The sequence below is a fragment of the Sceloporus undulatus genome, chromosome 3 (genome assembly GCF_019175285.1).
Source record: "Sceloporus undulatus isolate JIND9_A2432 ecotype Alabama chromosome 3, SceUnd_v1.1, whole genome shotgun sequence".
Lineage (NCBI taxonomy): Eukaryota > Metazoa > Chordata > Lepidosauria > Squamata > Phrynosomatidae > Sceloporus > Sceloporus undulatus.
Window position 1 is genome coordinate 263,736,469 of NC_056524.1, and position 21,611 is coordinate 263,758,079.

General features: G+C 41.8%; 1 protein-coding gene across 1 annotated transcript; it reads right to left on the reverse strand.

The window, feature by feature from the left end:
• Positions 1-751: 751 nt before the first annotated feature.
• Positions 752-21,339, reverse strand: DCUN1D1 (defective in cullin neddylation 1 domain containing 1). The gene is made up of 7 exons (XM_042459126.1): positions 21,163-21,339; positions 14,305-14,521; positions 11,141-11,309; positions 9,239-9,369; positions 7,344-7,426; positions 6,201-6,297; positions 752-4,869 (listed from the first exon to the last, which is right to left on the reverse strand). The coding sequence occupies exons 1-7, from the start codon at positions 21,337-21,339 to the stop codon at positions 4,790-4,792; spliced, it is 954 nt and encodes a 317-aa protein (XP_042315060.1). The 3' UTR covers positions 752-4,789.
• Positions 21,340-21,611: the final 272 nt, after the last annotated feature.

Consider the following 21,611-nt stretch of genomic DNA (forward strand, 5'->3'; position numbering starts at 1 on the left):
TTGTGCACCTGCTCAGGGAATTGCCTACAGAAATCTTTGGTCACATCTTTAAAACAGAAGATGAATGAGAAAAGTCTTTTTATATTTAACTTTTAGAAATCCTTCAGAGGGATATCATACAACTGTTTTTCAAAAAGTAGGTTACTTTATTGCAGAGGCCAGTCTAAATTCTTCTGCTTTCTGTCATTGTGTGCCTTCGAGTCATTTCTGACAAGAAAAACCTATAATGGGTTTTTCTCTGCAAAATTTGTTTGGAGGGGGTTTCCCTTTGCCTCCTTTTGAGGCTGAGAGTGTGACTTGCCCAAGTGGGTTTCCATGGCGGAGCAGGGATTCAAACTTTGGCCCCCAAAGTCATATTCCAATGCTCAAACCACAATACAATGCTGGCTCTCTGTTGCTAGTCCTACTTAAAGTAGATCCATTGAATCAATGGGCTTTACCTATGTGCTGACTTAACATTCAAGTTTACAGAATGGGTTTACTCTAGCTGGGACTAACCAACAGGATTCCAGCCATCACATGCCAGTCATAAGGCACAGGATTTGGACCAGCTATATTAAGCACTGACATATCATCCCCAGCCTTCCCTCATAAAATGTGGAAACTGAAACCAATGTGTCATGACTAGGAAGGAGAATCCGGCCATGGACGTGTAAAGGATGTGATACAGTAACCAACCCTCACATTCCATGACTTTGCCTCGATCTTCTAAAAATAAAGTATTTTTAAAATAAATAATTCATGAGAAAGATTTATCATGACAATTGGGCTGGAACTTTATTGCCTCTGGTTTGTTGGAGGGATTTTTCCCCCTAAGAAATTACAATTCAGTTACAGAAAGATGCTGATCATGTGATTGAAATACAAACCTTGGTTCCCAAGTGTTCTCTATAGCAGGATAGTTTTAGTTCTACACATTAGCTTAAAACCCAAATGTTAGGGATTTGTATTTGTATGCAAAAGAGAGACTGAAAATTATGAGGGGGAAGTTATCTGACAGACTGAAGTTTGGGTTGCATTTCTTACTAAAATCAACCCATGGTCACACAACTTTTAAATAAAATAAAAAATATCCACACATCCACACATACATACATCCGGGCATAGGTCTGCGCATTTTTCAGTCTTTCCTAGAACCAGGCATTTACATTCAGATGCAAACCATCATTAAGCCATATATTTCTGCCACTAGCCCCAATCCTGCCAAGCACAGCTTTGACAACACAGGTCCCACAGTAAGGAAAGGCAGGTGGCCAACTTGTGCGTGGTGGACTGAATCCTTTTCTTAAATTTCAAAGATGCAACCACACAATTGACTTTTGTTTCTCTGCTACTTAAGACAGCAATGCTTTATGTAATGCAGTTTTATAATTACACAGTAATTATAAATTGTGTAGTACCAAACTGATGGCAAAATCCATTTCGTTGAAAAGGCCTCAACACTGTTAAAAAACAACAACAAGACCAGCATGGCGTTTCTGCCTCAACCTTCTTCACAGGGATAGGATTAAGTACATCTCATTTTTAAAATTTCGAAAAGAAACAAGAATGACAAAACACAAAAAATAACACAGCATACATCAATGACTCATTGGGAGGAATTTGTACCCAAATTTTCATAAGACAGAAAACAGCACACACACTTGGTAGGATTTTTATAATTCAAGTCTCCACTGATATTTACACGAGAGAAAACAAATGTAAGGAATAGATCAAAATATTGGATTTTGCCAATTGCAGCAGCTGAAGAAGAGAATTTCTCAACTATCACATTGTTTCCTTAAAATAACACATGCCAAGCTTTTCCAAAAGGGCAGTGTTAGGAAACAAGGAGGCACCTTTCTGACTACTTTGTAGAGCTTAAAAATAAAAGTTAAACACTCAAGGATTTTCCCCTCCTTAAAATTATTTTATCATGTGCATAAAAGTGCATTTCTAATTTCATGGATAAATGAGATGTCAGTCATGAGACATTATTTAATATGCCAAGCCTGAACTTCTCATTACTAAGGATTAGAAAAGATTTTTCATAATGGGATGGGAAATTTCCTAATATTTCCTTAGTGAAATGATTATTTCAAGAAAATTGCAAAGTATCACTCATGGAGTTAAAATGACATTATAGCCAGATGGCATTTCAAGTGCTGCTGTCATGTAAAACAAAGAATAAAACCGCACTTTGAAATGAACGGCCAAAACTGGGCATTAGACACAACTGTAGTGGCGGTTTACATTCAGTGGAGACTACTGCAGATGTAAAATTTCCAAATCTTTTAATTGTGGTTGAAAGACATCTTTCACCCATGGCAGCTTCCTCCTCTTCCTATTTCAGTATTGACCATATTCTGTGCAACATCTGTGCCAAGGTTAACAGTATAGTTAACATTAAACAACGGGTGTAAACTAGCTCCACAACTTTAAGATTCACATTCTTGTTTAAAGCTAACAATGGATAGCATTAAGTTTTAGGGAAATGCAACACTAAACATGGTTGTTCCAAAAAGGAAAGAGGGGAGGGGGATTTTCAAGAGCCTGCAGGACACTCCCAATTTCTTAACCATGGTTAAGCAACTGAGCAACATTAAACCTGCATTAAGCCCAAGTATGCCCAAAACTGAGCCAAAGTTAAGCAAGTTGCTAATTTCCACTGAACACAGTGGAAGAGTAAAATACATACTTAAATCTCTGCCATGACAAGTGCTTGGACCCATTTGGCTGAATTACGCTCACTCTAATTCAAACATTTCTGGGGGAAGATGGCCTTCTGAATTTTGATCTAGCAGCTCTGGAGCACATACAGGGGCTTCACCTAAGCAGCAATTCCAATGTTAATAATAAGTGCTTGCATCAACCCCCTTTTGCCTTCTGCCACTGCTACTGATGTGAACGGAAAACCCATGTTTCATCTGGATCTCCATTTGGAAGAGGGGTGGGCAAATTGTGGCCCTTTAGATGCTGCTGCACTGCACATGCTATCATCCCTCACCAGAGGGTGTGCCGACTAAGATCAGTAAGAATTGTGGTCCAACTCCATTTGGAAAGCCACAAGTTACCCATCTGTGATACATAGATAAGAGCCTTGTGGAACTTCTGTTCAGCTGGTTGATGTCTGCATTAGGCGTTTCCTACTGAAGTTAACAATAAGAACAAATTCATTCATCAATGACCACCACAGAATGGTCACAATAACATTGACCATCACAGAAGTACCACCAACTTGATACAGATTTTCATTACACGGTTCAAGCCATCATGTGTAAAAGAGATTTTGTATCACACTCATTGTTCTTCCATAACAATCAAAAAACCTTCTTTAGCCCTAATCAAGAATTCTATATTGCGTAACAAACATTAAAAATCCAGTACTGTATTCAAGTTTTAACGTTTCAGTAGAAATTTGGTGAGGGAGGGGAGAGATTTCCTCAACAAAGATATAAGCATTTCAAGATTACAAAACTTTATTGAGCAACTCGAAGAGCAGCTGGGAGCAATTTAATACCCACTTTTCAGATTAAACCTGCTGGCCCTTGTTTTTCCAAATGCTAGCCCAACTGGAACTTAGAAATGGCATCAAGCCTATTTCATCATAACTCTGCTCACCTTGGAACTGGTAAAAAAAAATGGACAGAGGTACAAAGCTATATAAATAATGGCAGGTGCACCCACTACCTCTGAGGACTGAGGAGTAATGAAGAGAAATGCTCCAATTCCATGGAGCCATTGTTCACCCCAACCCCAAGTAACAGTACAACACAATTAAACTGCAAGGCAGAATATGGAGGAATGGGGTGGGGGTGTCACTAGTCCAGATGGACACAGGCTTTCCAGGTCCAGCCTGTTTCCCTTTGACACTGTACGTGTGAGACTGTAAAGAAACATGGTGGCCAGGGCTACGGTGCTGGCAGACATGAGAAGTCATTCAGAAAACCATGGGAACAAGAGGAAAAGGAGTGCGGGAACAGGCAGAGACTCAAGAAACATCACATGGCCCACCTACTGAGGACAGGAGTCCTACAGAAGGTTCAATTGTCAACATTAGGCACCCAGTGTCTCTGACTATATTATTAAAATAAAAGCACTGTTAAATGCCCAGTAACTCTGCTGTATTTCAACAGTGTAAAATCAAGCACCTGTACAACTGGACAGCCTGATGAAGAGGGAGAAAACAACAAGCCTTTTTTTAAAGACCTACTTTTAAATGCGGGCAGGGAGGCACCCTTGCCATTCATGCTAACAACAACTGTTAATAGACCATAGGAAAACATATCACTGTTTTAGGATAGCCTCAGTTGTGGTCATTCCAGCTAGTCCAATAATATCTTATATGAACCCTTTTTAAAAAAAACAAGACTCAAAGCAATCGGGTTGTGATGCTGATCTGTGAAATACTCATGCCAGATTTTGCTTGGTGAAGAGAGCATGTGCTTTAGGTGGAATCAGAAATTTCAGAAGAACCATCCAACAACATTTTAAGATTTATGGAAAGGATTGGGATGCTCGATTTAAAAAAACAATCCAACAAAAAAAAAAAACCCAAAAAGATGCTATCCACAATGCTGGAGTTTTTAAATAGGCAAGAATGGCTTAGGCTAGGAGAGAAGCCCAAACCACCTGTAGTCTGATATGGTCCAAGGTAGATCCTTTAAAGGTTTGCCTCAACCCTCAGCCTTTGTTTCTTGAGGATTGGTCTTCAGTCCTGTTCAGTCAGTTGGAAGAAATTGACTGTGCAATTTCCCCCCATTGTGTTTATTTGTACAGGCTATGTACACTCTAGAAGGTTCATTTAGCACTACACTGTCGTACTTTTCATTCCAGCAATCTGAGGGCGTGCAAATTCCACAAAGTCATCAATAAGAACTGGCCATGCTCCTAGGATAGAGTAGAGAGAAGATGAATTATTACATTTCCATTACACTTGAACAGAATTTTTACCAGTTCTTGCAGAGGGAGATGTAATAGTAATAGTATTGATTGGTATTGATATAAAACCTTTAAAATGTACAATCACTGCACATGTATTACTTTAATAATGCTCAGTATAGCCTTGGAAAGTAGACCTGTACTCATACTTCATTATTTAAAAATTCTGATTGCATAATCTTGAGACTGTCTCTGTCATATGATATTTTTAAAGCTCATTATTTCTTGGAATAACAATTCACAATGTGAAGTTAAAACCTAGGTCCTTCCTCCAATATGAAAGTTTGCATTTATTTTAATACATTTTAAAAAAAAGATTTCAATGCGCAGACTCACTCAGCATTGTTCTGTTGAAGAAAATCTCCTGATCAAGCCAGAGGTCATCATATTTCTTATTAAGTCTCTTGTAGAAATTTCTCTTTCCTTTTTTGCAGTACCTCTTCCTAGTTTTTATCTTGCCCAACTGTCTGACTCTGTGCATAGTAATACAGAGCAGCAGTTCTCAAACTCAGATCTTTCAGCTGTTTTGGACCTGAACTCCCAGAAGGCCTAGCCAGCTTGGTCAGCAGTCCAGCAACCATTACTCTAGCATGAGTTAGGGTTTGACTAAAAGTTACCTTTTTCCTCTGACATAAACAGGTGAAGTAGTAGAAATGCTCTTCATCTGTAGCTGAATACTTCACAGAGAGCAAGTGAAAGGTGCAGGAAAGCACACAAAACCAAGGAATTTGCATACGCATAGATAGTTTCCACTAAATCCGCCAGTCAACTGGAAGACATGGGGAAGAGGGGCATGGCAGGACTAGTGACTCTAGCAGAGGCTGGTCCAGTAATTGGGTTTGCCAAATTAACAGGGTAAACCTTTGAAGCAAGGTAATGACAACAGGATTTCTCTCCCCCACTCCCCCCACACACAAAGCTTCTTCTTGCTAGAGACTGCTTTCCAGAATCAAATTCATGGTCAGTCACTATGGCAATGATCACCATTGTAATTGCTGACTTCTGGATTGTGCCCAGTGTCTGCACAAAAGAAGTGGGTTTATTTTCAGAAGCCAGACAAACAACTCTCTGTCTGTTTATGCTCACTGTGCCCCTCAAATTAAAGCAAAACACTTTAGAATACCAGCAAAGGACCAAGCGCGGTTGTGAAGAAAATTAAGGGGAAAGCATTGAAAAGCAAAAAAGAGAATTGCACTGGAAAGAAATATTCTCCTGAGGAAGATTTACTAAATGAAGGGCTATTTGGACAAAAATGTTACAGAAGGAAGAAGCAACAGTACCTTCTTCATCATAATTTGACATATCGTCTGCTATCATCGCACTGAAGTCTAGAAGGAGGTTCCAAGTGTCTTTCGGTATAGATCTTTTATGATGTTCCTGTTTGTGCAAAAATCATAGTGTCAGAAACATTGCCAAGCCTTCAGCAGGCCAAAATGAGAGGCTACAGCTAAGAGTAGCTGAACCCCCAGCATGTCCATCCCAAAAGGTTGTAAGGCAACAATGCTGGGAACACTCTGGTTCATAGTGTTTGGAGAGCTACTGCTAAACAGAATAGACTGTATTGGGCTAAACGGACCAGAGGCAGTATGTTCAGAAATGATCACAAAAATGAAGCACAGCCCATGAACCAGGTGCTTGACAGGTATGGAAGCAGCAAAGCCAGGCAGACTAGCAACCTACTGGCTGAATGAATTTAACCTCTCTCCGTGCTCACCTTCCCAATGCTAGGAAAGTGAGTAGGGATCAAAACCAGGTTCATTCATCTGGCATGTCAAGAGTCTTGCTGAGTTCTACTCCGGTCGCTCAACTGGCTTTGAAGCATGACCTGAGTGCCCTTTACTCCTGGTCTGCCTTCTTAGCACAGGGAAGATGAGCAAAAAATAAAGCCAGGATCACTGGGTTGGTACTGCAACAACCACCTAAGTATTACTTTCAGGACTCCACTTGTTTTGAAGCGCCAGCTGAATGTTTTGTTTCATTTTCTCCTTCCCTGCAAATGGAATGAAATCTGATCCAGTCATGCATGTCCCCCACCCTCCAACTTTATCCCGCAACATGTCCATCTTATTTAGTGGGTCTTTGCATAGGGGCAATCAGGGGACCTTTGTCTGTCAAACTGAGCAGTCCAGCAGGCAACACTAGGCAAGGTTTTCCTCTCCAGCTGTGTAAGATATTCAATTTCTTGTCAAGATTCCGAATTTTACTTGTTGGACCCACATCCTATCGATTCATGTTTAAACTAAAGCACAGTTTTGAGACAGATGTCACTGCCAGTTCTCAGTAATGAGAATTTGGCCCACATGTCATTAGCGGCTGACTACTGCCTGTGGACATAGGCTACTTATCTGGAACAACCAGGCAACAGATACTCCCAAAACTAAGAAATCTCATTGCTTCTCATCAAGTAATTTAATTCAGCTTACCAATAAAAATTTGTTCCACAAGTCTAGGAATTTAAATCTTCCATGAAGTACTAAATTCCAGTAAGCGATGGCCATTTCTAAGTCTGTAACATTAAACAAAAACAGTAACTCAAACTTCCTCAGACATTCAAATTTTATCACTCCAGAAAGAATTGATGGCAAGGAAAACATGCTCACAAGAACATGCTAAGAGTCCCTAGTTCTTGCGGGAAGGGTGTTATGAATATACGTTGTTGCTGTTGGTGGTGGTGGTATTGTCTTAGGGAGGCATTCCTCCATTTCCTCCCTACCCCCAATAACTGACAGAACTCCCAATTATAGTGAGCATATTCTTGTTAAAACAGCTTAACTGGCTACCAGTTCATTTCCAGGCACAATCCAAAGTGTTGGTCGTGACCTATAAAGCCCTATACAGCTTAGGACCAGACTATCTGACGGACTTTGTCTCCCTATATGGAATTTTAAGATCTTCAGGGGAAGACTTTCTCTTGGTCCCATCATCATCACAGGCTCACTTGGTGAAGACACAAGAGTGAGTTTTCTCAGTGGCTGCTTCCACCCTCTGGAACTCCTTTTCACAGAAGACCCTCTGCCTGCTTTCTTTTACTGGCAGGCAGATATTTTCATTCAAACAGGCATTAGATGGCAATTTATTTAGATGTGTGTTTTATTTGTTTTAACTTTTAATGTTTTTATAATGTTTAATGTGAACATTTTTAATTGTTTATTACAGTCAGACCTTGGTATCCATGGAGGATCCACTCTGGACCACCACACCCACAGATGCCAAAAACCATGGGACCTCAAGTCCTGTCATCCCCAATGGTGGAGCTTGCATGCGGCTCCACTGCAATTAGGGATAGCCCCCGTTGTCCCCAATGGCAGCATGTGTACATGGCTGCACTGCCATTAGGGCCAACGCAACTTCTTGTCCCTTACGGTGGCGTGCCATCCACGGATGCTTAAATCCGCAGATGGCAGTTCTGTGGATACTGAGGCCCCACGTGTTATTATTTTCTTTTTTCAAAATATTTTAATTCATCTCCTCACTTCTTACATTTTAGAACACAAGTAACTCTATGGAGGCAGCTACAATCCCATTGTACCAGTCAGTATTCTAGGAGTACATCAAGCCACATGTTTTGTCTCCCTTCAACAGGTAATGGTTATATGCAGTAAAAGAAAAAGAAGTATGGTCAACCCCATGCCTTTGGGACATGTAGAAGGCTTTAGAGAAATTCTATCAATTTTTCCCTTGTTTTGGAAGCTCATTACATGTTCATTCCAGAATGGCAACTTTTCAACTCTTCTATTTAGAAACAACAAAGAAAACAGAAAAAAAAATTAAAGTTGGAGATGAATTTAATGTGTGGCTCTTGCTGTTTTAAGAAATTGTTTTCAAAAGTTTTATAGTAAATATTTTTAATGTACTACTTCTGGAAGCAGCCTTGTATTCCACTTTGGGAGAAAGGCAGCATATAAAAGAAATAAGTAACAATAAATACATAATAATCTAGAGACTCAGACTAATACCAGCATGAGTCTGTGCATATGCACTGTATGCCCCCACTCAGCTTTTTAAATGTACCGTAGTAACAAAGACTGCTTCTGAACTTACCCCAAATTTCAGTGATACATTGTCCTGTGACAAATACATCTATTTGAGGAGAAAGGAGTAATGAACAGACAAAGCTCATCAACGGCCTTCCAGATCAAGGGAAGGATGTACAGTCAGACTGTACTTTTACAAGAGACTGTATCTGCTTGGGGAAATCTTAGCAGGCTGGTCTCCTATGCTATAACCACATTGGGGATTCAGCAGCAATTTTCCAGGGTTCTGCTTTCCTACACATGGTTTGGCTTATTTTTGCACCAGGCTATCTTGGCATACATACCTAAACCTTTCTGTCCTGGATTCTTTGCAAAGTTGAAAGTAAATTGATAAAAATCCTTAAATCTTCCTGGCTCTTTCAATTCTTGTTCCATTTTAGGAAGCTGGGCCTTTAGCTTTTCTATGCTGTCACATCTGTAATTTGTTTTAAAAAGAAATTAGCATTTGTATTAGTCAGTTGCCTACTGTATGCTTAAAAATACTTCCATAATTCATTCATGACCAGACAAATATAATGCCACATTCATTTTAGGAAAGAAATAGCTGGATTTAATACTTCCTGAGTTTCTCTTTTGTATTTATCCAATGACAAAAAGTTAATCAATAAATTCATAAACTCTCTAGAGTTGGAACATTCACAGAAGGTCAGGCTTGAAGTTACTTGAACCATCTAAAATATGTGAATTATCTTAATGAAAATTAGACATTCCCTTTGTCCCCTGTGATGAAAAAAAAAATATTTCCATGAAATTATATTTCTGCAAGAAATATCAGGAAAACCTTAGGCCCCGAAGCTTCTTTTGATCAGATTAGTTAATATGGTTACAGAAGCAAATAAAACAACAAGGAAAAAAATACAGCTGTGAAGAGAAAGAGTCAGTTGTTTTAAGTAAAATCCTTATAAATTAAAAGTATTTAATTCAAACAATACGACAGAAGACTTGCTTGGAGCATCTTCTAATTTTCAATGTATGGATCAACCATATACATTACTGAATTACACAAGATTAGGCAGAGGGTCCCAGCCAGCTAATCAGAACAATTAATACCCTAAGAACATCTAGGGGTAGCGGTGTTGGCTATATAGCAAATCCAATGACATCCAAACAATGATTCCTTTATTGGGCCAACCAAAATGCACAATTACATGTTGCAAGCTTTCAAAGTCTCACTGGCTATTTCATCAGGCAAACAGGCGAAAAACAATTGAAGATGTTAGTTATAGGCCTGCATTTTCTGTTTCTGGTCTTAGTTCAGATGGTAGGGAGGGCTATCTGCAGGCTGGCACCTCCCCTCTTTTGGCCATGTGGTCACTGAGAGATTTTTAAAGTCAAGGAAATTTAATGTCTATTTGTAATTCAAAGATGTGTCCTTGGAATCCAGCATGTCTCCTTCTTTTGTGAAGCCTTAGGCTCTTATATAGGTAGAGAATAAAATTGTGCATTTTGGTTGGCCCAATAAAGATATCTTTGTTTAGATGTTATTGGATTTGCTATATGGCCAACATGGCTACCCATAGATATTTTTTGGATTTCAAGATACCACATTTTAGCCATCACAGGGGAATCCTATGGAAAGTGCCAGTGCACTGGGACCTTGCCATCTGAGACTTCTGCCTCCAACAAAGGTAAAGGATTTTTTTTTCTAATATTGGGACTGATTGGCATGCTTTGCCTCTACACTACCTAAAGTTTTCCTGACGCAAAACATGAAGACTTCTTGAGAAATTCAGTGTTCTCTATCTACTGTATATAGGAGCCTGTGCCATCACAAAGGAAGGAGACATACTGGATTCCAAGGAAACATCTTCTTTGAATTGAAAATGAACATTAAATTTCCTTAACTTTGAAAATCTACCAGTGACCATATGGTAGTGAAACTCTGAGAGCTTGCAACATGTAATTGCACATTTTGGTTGGCCCATTAAAGGTATCATTGTTTGGACCTTACATAAGAAGTTTGTGAAGAGAATGAAACTGAAATAGGCCTTAGAAAATGAAAAGTGTGTGTGTGTGTGGGGGGGGTGTTTGGGTGTGTTATGGAGGGAGAGAGGGAGGGGAAAGGAAGCATACGTGTGGCTAAGACTAGCAAATGGACAGTATTGACAGCTCTTCCCTTGAGATATAAGATACTACTTTTGTCTACATAGGATTGGGTTACGCTCACATACCTGCTAAGCACTTACCCTAATTCTGTCATCCCATCCATGAATTCCATCTTTAAGAATTCACACTGTGTTGCAGCTCTGAATTTCCAGGCAATAATCAATACACTAATACTGGCAGGGTCAAGCGCAAGGTCATCACAAAACTGCTGTATGCCATCTATGCCAATTTTATTCTCATCTTGAGGATCTTGGGATTTAAAAATGAAATAAAATAAATATAAATCTACAATTGTTCTGAAACCATTTCTGCTAATGGGATTGCAGCCCTGCACTATTTGAAGGCAAATGCCACATACGTATCTAAATGTACTTTCCCGTCTTAGAGACATTACATGCTGACAGTAGCCACTGAATGTTCACCTTTTATACAGCATTTCTAAATGAGTGAGAAATACTTTTTAATCCCTGTTTTATTGCAATGACACCACTGAGTAAGGTGTGTGACTTATTTCCATTTCAGAGAGGAGGCTCAGTCAGTCACTTGACCTGACTCTCTCATTGAAATACTGGCTTATACCTACCTTCCCAGTGAATAGAGTTAAAAGGCAGCCTAGGATGGGAGCAGTGATGAACTGCCAATACTGCTAGAGATTCTAGAGAAGAGTAGAAACAAGCCACAAAAAGAAGTTGAACAGGGGAGATTATCACATGAGGGACATCCCGTCCCTGTCCTGTCACTGTCCTATCCTTCCCATATGATCATGGGAAGGACTTTCACACCACATTCGCACTTACCCCATCGGGAAAGCATGAATGACTGTGATGGAGCGAAAGGCCTTCTGATGAAGTCACGCCGATCCCATCATTAATCTGGCATTAACCCATTTAAGTGACATTGGCCGGCATTTTGTATTAATGGAAGTTTGCATTAATACAATGCCACTTTAAGGACAGGTTAATGGTGGTATCGGCGCAACAATTTGAAAGCCTTTCGTGCCATCAGGGACAAGGACAGGGGAGTGATCCCATCCTTATCCCATCCCAGTGTGATAACCTGTCTGGCATGGATGCAAATCAGCTTTCACCAAGCTGGTGTCCTCCAGATGGGCTAGACCAGTGATGGCGAACCTTTTCCAGTTCACCTGCCGGGGGCGGGGCTTCTACCCCCCAGGATGGGGGCTGAGTGCCAGGGGCGTGGCTTCCACCCTCCAGGGGTGGGGCTTCCGCCCTCTTTTCAGAGGGAGGAGCCTCTAGTTCCTGCCCCAGCATTTGCCGGCCCCTGAGGGTCCCTTCTGGGGCCGTCAGAGGCCGGCAAAAGAAGGGAAAGGCAGGAGAAGGAGCCTGGGCACGCGTCCCAGTCGCCTTCTCCTCAGCTCTTCGCTCCCCGTGAAAGGGCTCCATGGAGCCCTTTCGAAGGGAGCGAAGGGAAAGAGAGGAGGAGGCTGGGCACGCGTCCCAGCCACCTTCTACTCGGCCCTTCACTCCTCATGAAGAGAAGCCGGGAGAGAAGGAGGAGACAGACACACACGCCTCTGTCTCCTCCTTCCAGGTGCCATTTTCTGGCTTCCCACTGTCTGAGGCAGCGGGAGGCCTGAAAATGGCAGGGAGGAGGCAGAATGGGCACGTGCCCATTCCGCCTTCTCCCTTGCCCCATGCCTGTCGAAATGGTGTCGAGTGCCACCCGTAGCACGCGTGCCATAGGTTCGCCATCACAGGGCTAGACTATAACTAGCCTCACGAGTCTGCCCACTTGTGTGGAAGGTTAATTAAGAATTAAGATGAAAGTTGAATAGTTTTGTAGCTAAAAGGCTGAACTACAGATCAGAAAGTCCACAGTGCAAATCTGTTCCTCAAACTCATTATGTAGCCTTAGGCAAGCATGCACTCATCTGCAAGACGAATGTTGACAGATCTTATAGGTTTGTTGAAAGAAGAACAATATTATATACATGAATCATCTAAAAATTTATGAATTATCTTAATAACAATTAGATATTCCCTTTCCCCTGTGATGAGTAAGAATATTTCCATGAAATGAAATACTGCTCTATCACTGCCCAAAGATTCTCTGAATGCACAGCAGCTACAACACACCACTTATGCTGCTTCTCCCAGTGGTAATAACAATAACAACAACAATAGGATTTATTTATATACCGCCCAATCACTGGGAATCCAAGCAGTTTACAACAGAGGGGATAATAGATGGTTCAATGCCCTTAGGCTTACAATCTAAAAGACACGACACAAAAGGAGAAGGGAATCGTGCGGGGGGGGGGGGGGGGATCAGGTCCAGCAGTTCTTCTCTCCGTCTGAGGCCTGGACCAGGGCAGAGGGTTGGGGGGGGGGGGCTCTTTTTCTTCAGGCTAGCCCTGATGGAGCTGGGCCAGCCTAGTCGACTCCCTCACAGGCCGGAAGATGACAGTTATGAAGGGAGGAGTCTCTTCTTCCAGGCTAGCCCTGATGGAGCTGGGTCTGCCTGGTCCACTCCCTCACAATAATGACAGTAGGACATTCTGACTGTTGTAGCTGTTACAATGAGAGACAACAACATAGAATGCCAACTCTGGGGCGGGCAGTTTTGGCCAAGCAAAAGGAACATGGTACTAGAGTATAAAGGAAAAGGTAGTTCCTTGACATGAATGCCGAGTCGAAATTGACTGTAGGGAGCGGTGCTCGTCTCCTAAGCCGAGCCAACATTGTGCAAGGACTGCTCTGTGGCCAGCATGACTCCACCAAATGCTGCTACCTTCTCACTGAGAAATGGTACCTATTTAGCTACTTGGATTTGCATGCTTTTGAGCTGCTAGGTTGGCAAAAGCTGGGATTAGTGACAGGAAATCACCCCATCATACAACATCTGGGCCTCGAACTGTCAACCTACTGATCTTGAAATCAGCAGAGTCAGCATCTTAACCACATCCCTAAAGGAAGGTATACGGATGCCTTAATTCTTTGTGTTTATGGACCCTGCAGACAAAATTCATGCTATATTTTTAAGAGGGGATTCAGGGGGCTTTGTGGGACTGGTACGAGGCTTCAGGGGTGAGAAAACCAAGGGCCACATGGGGCCCGAACATTGGACTTGCATCTCTATTATAACCCATATGCAATCCTCTTCCTCATTGTGTTCTGAAACACAAAACACAACACTGCTCCCAGTGAAACCCAAGATTGTGCCCTACATTCGAGACACAGAATCTAATGTTAGTGCGTAGAAGAGATTAACAAAAATGACTCACCTTTGTATCTATTATATAGCTGTTCTAACTTCTTTCTGTCCAATGATCCTTTTACATTTTCTCGTACATACAGTTCAGGATTTTGAAAAAAGTTATCTGTTGCAACATCTAACTTCCAGTCATTCTGAGACAGACAGTTCACTGCGGTCTTTTCACTGGACTGTGTGAAGATCATAAACTGTCGAACTTTATCTTTCTGTGATGACTTCAACTTGTTCTATAAAAGTATCAGAAGACAGAAAAGTGATTTTTGACATTTGCTTAGCTAAGGAGTAACAGCAAATATTCTTTCAAAAACGCAACTCAAAAGTGATTAATGGGTCAGACAGAAGATTAGAGCAGACAAAAAGAAAACTTGTTTGGGATGCTGGTTCCATATCTCTTCTAGGTCCCTTTTACTTAAGAATGTAATTCTTACATTTAATTCCAATATACTTTGCTCATGTTGCCACAATAAACTACAGCTCCCAGGATTCCCTAGGATTGAGCTGAGGCCATTAAAGCAGTCTCAAACTGGATTATTTTTGCAGTGTGTTTTGAGCCTTAGCTGAATGCTCAAGCCATTTCAACATACTTGTTCTTTCCAATCGGAAAAGTTCAAAGATATCTGAAAAGTCTCAAATGCTTAACACCATAAAAAACAATGTGATGTTGAGGATAACACATGAGACCCACTTTATATTAAAAAGTGTATCTTTTATTCAGAGATCATCACTTTAAAATGGCTCACAAAGTGCTGTTAAGTGATGCACTGTGTAAGGCACAAAGGGAAAAGATTCCTATCTAGCAGTGAACTAAGGCATACAGCAGCAATGTTCTGGATAGTTTCTAGTACAGTAGAATATGTATCTACTATGACTACAGATATTTGGGTCACACAAGTAATCTGGGTAATATTAAAATATACGAGCTTAAAAAATACTGAAGAAACCTTGAAAAGAATGTATTGATGAAAGTGGGTGCGGGGAGGTTAAACTCATAATGATAGAAAGTGGGTGAGTCACAGTTTCTGGAGTCACTTGGGAGACTCTATACCAGCAAAAATTCACCCAGAAAGCTATCCAGCTGACAAGAAACCTGGCAGTTTTGCAGAATGAATGTGTGTTTATGATGCAAATGTGGAAAAGTAAGTAAATGTGAGTCTTGAGAACTTACAAACTATAAAGTACAGATATAACATCTTATGATATTATACAGATTTTCTTTTCTTTTTAAAATACTGTATATTGTTTGATCGCCTGATTTGTTTCCCAGACATATATCTACAGTAAAGAAGTATAACCAGTTTGCTTTTAAGAATTAATTGTTCTGCAGTACAAGGAACATCCTGCAAACCAATATTAAAAATATAAATATACACCACTATCATGTCCTAAAAACCTATAAACACAAATATTCAGAGTGCAGTCCTATGCATGGCTACTGAAGTAAGCCTCATTATGATAAATGAGACATACTCCCGGGTAAGTGAACAACGAAATGCAGCCCAAGAACCAAAAGTTAAGATGAGAACTTGCTGGAGCTTCCTCCTAATAACAGCACAGACAAGCAACAAGACCTACCTTCCTTGACTTGCTGTGAACTAGTTTCTGAATTGCAGAAAGGTCTTTCCAGCTGCAGGATGAGGCCTGTCCAACTCAGATACTCCCTACCCTAACCTGGTTGTCAATTTTTTATCCAAAGAATGTGTGTGTAAACTTTTCTGTTCTCCAGTTCAGTGTGGCAGAAAAGGCGATTTCAACTATTCTTACCCATTTCTTTCCCCCAGTCCTGTTATGTACACCACTTCTTAGCTGCTCTAATGAACATATGCCACAGAGTGTATGGGATAGGCAATGGGACTGGGGAAGGAATACAATAGAATTCATGACTACGTCTTTGCTGTCTTGCACTGGGGAAATATAAAGAAACCAGACAATACTATACCCTAATAAAATTATGAATTAGCAGTCCTGAGAAAATAATCAGATACTGTAAGCCACATTTTATTATTATATGGCTACTGAAGACAGGCAGGCAGGCAGGCATACATTTTGTCCAAAACAGTCTTACATTCTAACACACCAGAGCCTTTTATGAGCATATTCATTGTTTTGCAACTTCAAATTCTGATGACAAGTTCTTACAAATTTAAAATACACCTAAACATATTGAATCTAAGTGACATATGATCTTATCCTTTCCATTTCTTTTGCCAGACTATTTATAGAAGGTGGGAGGAAGATGTTCCTCACCTCTAGAGACACCTACTACAACATAAATATACTTTGCTGTAGCTTCAAGTTACACTGGATGACTACTCCATTTTAGTAGTCCTTTCCCAGAAAGCTGCGTGTTGATATATACATGGGTAATAAATTAATTTTAAGGAGAAAACATCCTGGGTGTGTGCTCTGAGGTCAAAGCTAAATGCATTCAAACACCTTAAGTAGTTCAGAAGCCTCAGTACACTCACTATACTTCCTGGAGAATATTGTGTGATATCTTAATGAAAGCTTGTGCAATGTGTCCAAAGTGACAGGTAAATAGGAAGTGCTCAAACCATATAATCAGGATATGATACTTGAAAATCACAGATGCCTGCTAATAAAATAAATACATTGTGAACTAAATAAATATAGTTGCAATTTTCACATTACTTATTATGTACAGTCCATTAATTTAAAGTAACATTGTTATTTCAACCTACAAAAACAGGCGTTCAAAATATCTTTTCGTATCTTTAGGACTCATTTTTAAAACTTCTAATGGCAAAATATTCCATGGGAACTTGAGTGCCTTTCTACATGCCTTTTAAAATCCAGCAACTAAGAAAACAAATGGGAACAGACTTTTCAGCTCCGCACTAACCACAGTTACTTGAAAATAAGTGCCACTGAATTCAACCAAACGTTGAAGGACAATAAGGGATGATTACTTTTCAATAAAATAGGCATGGCAGACATGTGTTATATAATGAAAAATATATGACATATACGGTCTTGTCCCTTAGATTTATGGATTTATTGGTGGACTACGTCCCACTCAGCCAAATGTACTCAAGACCATTCCTCGCCTGGCTCATGTTACTCTGTATGTATTCATGTGTGCACAAATGGTCAATATAATATAGCAGCATGTCTATGGAATCTAAATAAGACTCAAATGACCCATACAAAACAGTATTTAGTGGTAGTAATACTTAATACTCTTCTATGTGATTAAAAATCTGTAATGGGCAAGAACAGTACAGGCCCAAATAGTGCAATTTAACAGAAGTGAATTTGCCAATAAATTCTAGTTCAGCAATGACCTCATCCTCTCTTGGAAGTCTTTTGGCAAAGGATAGTGACTCCTGAAGTAAGTAAACAATCTCCTGAGAGATTCAAATATTTTCTCACTAGCTTCTGAATGCTGCCATTCACAAACAGTGTCAAATTTGATTCTCTTTTGTAGCAAATCACCTGTTACTTTTAAGTAGATGATGTGATGTCACATGTCACTGGAAGATGAGCAAGTGAATGAGCTGCTGGGTCTACTGTGTTTGTTGTTATGTGCCTTCAAGTCATTTCAAACTTATGGTGATCCTAAAGCAAACTTAGGGGTTTTCTTGGAAGAGTTTGGCTAGAGGTAGGTATGCCCTTGCCTTCCTCTGAGGCTTAGAGAATGTGACTTGTCCATGGTCGCCCACTGGGTTTCCATAGCCAAGCAGGGATTCCAGCCCTGAGCTCCCAGTTTCCTAGTCCAGAATTCAAACCACCATACCACGCTGGCTCTCAGGTGTTGTGTTGTTGTTGTGTGCCTTCAAGTCGTTTCCAAACGTATGGTGACCCTGAGATAAAGTTTTCCTGGCAACATTTGTTTGGGGAAGGTGCCATTGCCCTCTTCTGAGACTGAGAGTCACCAAGTGAGTTTCCATGGCTGAACAAGGATTCGAATTCTGGTCTCCAGAGTCATAATCAACACTCAAACCACTACACCACACTATCTTAGAGCTCAGCAAAAGAACAAAATATAGGAACAGAAACTGGCTTCTTGGTCTTAAGTGTTCTCTGGGTCAGTGATGCTCAGGTTATTAAATGAGAGGGTCAGCAATCTCACCCCCGCACTACATGCCAGGGTTGCTGTGGTTGTGTGCCTTCAAGTTGTTTTTGATTAAGACAACCTTAAGGCGAACCTATCATGGGGTTTTCTTGGCAAGCTTTGTTCAGAGGTGGTTTCCCTCCCTTGAGGCTGAGAGCATGTGACTTTCCCAAGGTCACCCAGTGGGTTTCATGGCCAAGTGGCAAATCAAACCCTGATCTCCAGAGTTGGAGTCCGACACCGAAACCATCATCAGGCTAGCTTCTGATATGCCAGGGATTATACCAACTTTGTCCCCACTGGGTACAATTGTTTTGTGCATGGAAGCTTGCCGCTGACTAGCAGCTGATGGCGCACTGGTTGGCACAAGTCCACTGACTGCCACTTTTAAGGAATGGGCCACTGTTGCTCCTGAGTTACCATTCACTTGGGAGACATCTGTTGACAATGCGGTGCCTCCAGGATATCATTCAGGTTATAATTGTGGAGCTGTTTCAGCCAAGAGTCACAGATGACAGTGAGTGACGCTTTGTCACTCTTCTGGGTATACCTTTTGGGTATCAGTCAATTTCTTCCCCTTGTTAAATGTGTCCCACAGTTTTAGGAATGCCTAAAACTGCTACCTGTGTGCCAAGAAACCAGCTCTGAGTCTTTTGTTGTTGCTGCTGTGTGCCTCCAAGTCATTTTTGACTTACAGCAACCCTATGGCATACCTATCATAGGGTTTTCTTGGCAGGTTTCTTCAGAGGGGTGTTGCCATTGCCATCTTCTACAAACTACAATAAAATGGTTAGTACTAAAGGATGCGACAGGATCCTGGGTGTCTTTGGTCCAAAACACATTGCAGAAATAGTCCAGCTTTAGACCACTTTTAACAGCCCTGGTTCAATGCTAGGGAATTCTGGGAACTGTAGTTTTGTGAGACATTTAGCCTTCTGTCTCAGAGAGCTCTGGTGCCACAATAAACTACAATTCGCAGGATTCCCTAGCACTCAGCCAGAGCAGTTAAAGTGGATTATTTCTGTAGTGTGTTTTTGACCTTTGTCAAAACAGGCCAAAGTAGTTCCTCTCAGAAATCTCTCTCCAGACATTCAAATACACTACACAAACAGGTATCTATAGACGTAGTCTGCATTACTTATTCTTAAGCAGTCATAGTCCATCACCCAAACCATTTAGAGAGTCTAATATTGCCAGGTTTTCAAAACAACAACAAGAGGCACCATGACAAGCAGGACTGACCCTCAGAGGAAGCCGCTTTGAAACAAGTTTTGATTTATGCCTAAACACCAAACGAAAAGTATTGATTACAGTTAACTTGGCCTTGTAGTAGCTCTTTGCACAAATTAACATACTGCCCACATTCACAGATTACACTGATGTCCAAATTTATCAGGAAGGGCCCACACCCCAAAGTATGAAATTTTGATGTCTGTGTGTTTGAAGTCTGCATAAAACCAAAAGCAAGAGCCTGCGTGGTCGAGAAATGGGTTACAACTCTGGAGACCAGAATTCAATTCCCAGCTTGGTCATGGAAACCCACTGGGTGACCTTGGGCAAGTCACACTCTCTCAGCCTCAGGGGAAGGCAATGGCAAACCTCCTCCGAAGAAATCTTGCTAAGAAAACCTCATGATAGGTTCGCCTTAGGGTCAGGAAAAGACTTGAAGGCACACAACAACAACAAGCAAAAGCCCTTCCCAACCCTTAAACCAGGGGCACCTGCTGCCAGTCCTTGAAGGGACCAAGCTTTCTGATCCTAAAACATGGGACAACCATAATAATAATAATAAGATGATGGTGATGATGAGGACACCTGGTAGGCATGTTTGCCTTAGGAGTTTCCATAAGTCAGAAACCACTTTGAAAGCACACAATAACAGGACCTTGGCAGGGTGACCAGACACATCCTACTTTTCCAGGACCCATCCGACATTTTAGTCTTTCTGTCCAGGAGGAATTCCAACAGGTCCTCCATTTGGAGCCTGACTAAGAAGCCTGGATCTATAAGTATATGGGTGTTTTTAGCTTTCATTTGCTCATGTCCTCCACTTTTGCTTGAATGCCCTACATTTTGTAGTGCCTGGTCTTGCTTTGCCATTGGGACATCTGGTCACTGCAGAAACAATGTAGTCTGGCACCACTTTAACTGCCAGGGCTCCATCCTACGGGATCCCGGGAATTGTAGTTTTGTGAAGCACCAGCACTCCTGGGCAGAGAAGAAGAAATACCACAGTCCAACAGTCAGCCATGCTGTGCTACTGAGCACACACACACACACACACACACACACATATATATATATATATATATATATATATAAGAGAAAAAGAGGAAAGGCAGAAATAACTTGGTCTGACACCGCTTTAACTGCCAGGGCTCCATGCTACGGTTGGCCAGATGGCAAAGCCTCAAAGGGAGAAAAGACCAAGTCCTGCCACTGTTGTTGTTGTTGTTGTTGTGTGCCTTGTTCCAGCCCTTTCAGCCTCAGGGCCATCCCTTAAGGCCACCTTCATCCTGGGCTTCCTTTGGACATCATCGGCCTTCTTTCCCTGCTGGGGAGGCTGAGAGGGCGCCGCTCGACCCCAAGGTCGCCTCCCAGAGAAGACTATACACTCACACACACACAACTACATTTCCCAGAGTTCCCCAACACGGAGGCCAGGAGGAGGAGGAGGCCGGGGCCGAGGTGGGTCTCCCTGCCCTGTGCCCCTGCCTCCTCCTCCTCCTCCTCCTTCCTCCTTCTAGGCCCGCTGCGTTGCCAAGCGATGGCGGCCCTGCTTGCCTTCCTCCTTACCATGATGGGGGTCTGCGCGGAGCAGGCCTCTCTCCCTCTCTCTCCTCTCCCGGGCCGGACGCTGAGGAGGAGGAGGAAAGTGATGGGACTGAGGAGGAGGAGGAGGAGGAGGATGGCGGCGGCGGCGGCGGCTCCTCCTCGCGGGCCCTTGCCTCTTCCGCCGCCCCAGCCGCGCATGCGCACTGCGCGCTGAGGGGAAACGGGGAGGAAAAGGAGGAAGGCCTCGGAGGTGAGGACCGTTGAGCGCGCGCCCGATGACGACGAGGGCACGCACGCGCGCGCCTCGCCTCGCCTCGCCTTTCCCTCCCTCCTCCTCCTTCTAACACTGACTGACACTCCATGACAATCCCAGTTTATAAAGGCGCCTTTCACTGCCCCCCCCGACTCAGTGTTAAGGAACTCTGGGAGTTGTAGTTTTTTGTGTGAGGCATTTTTTTAGCCTTCTCCTT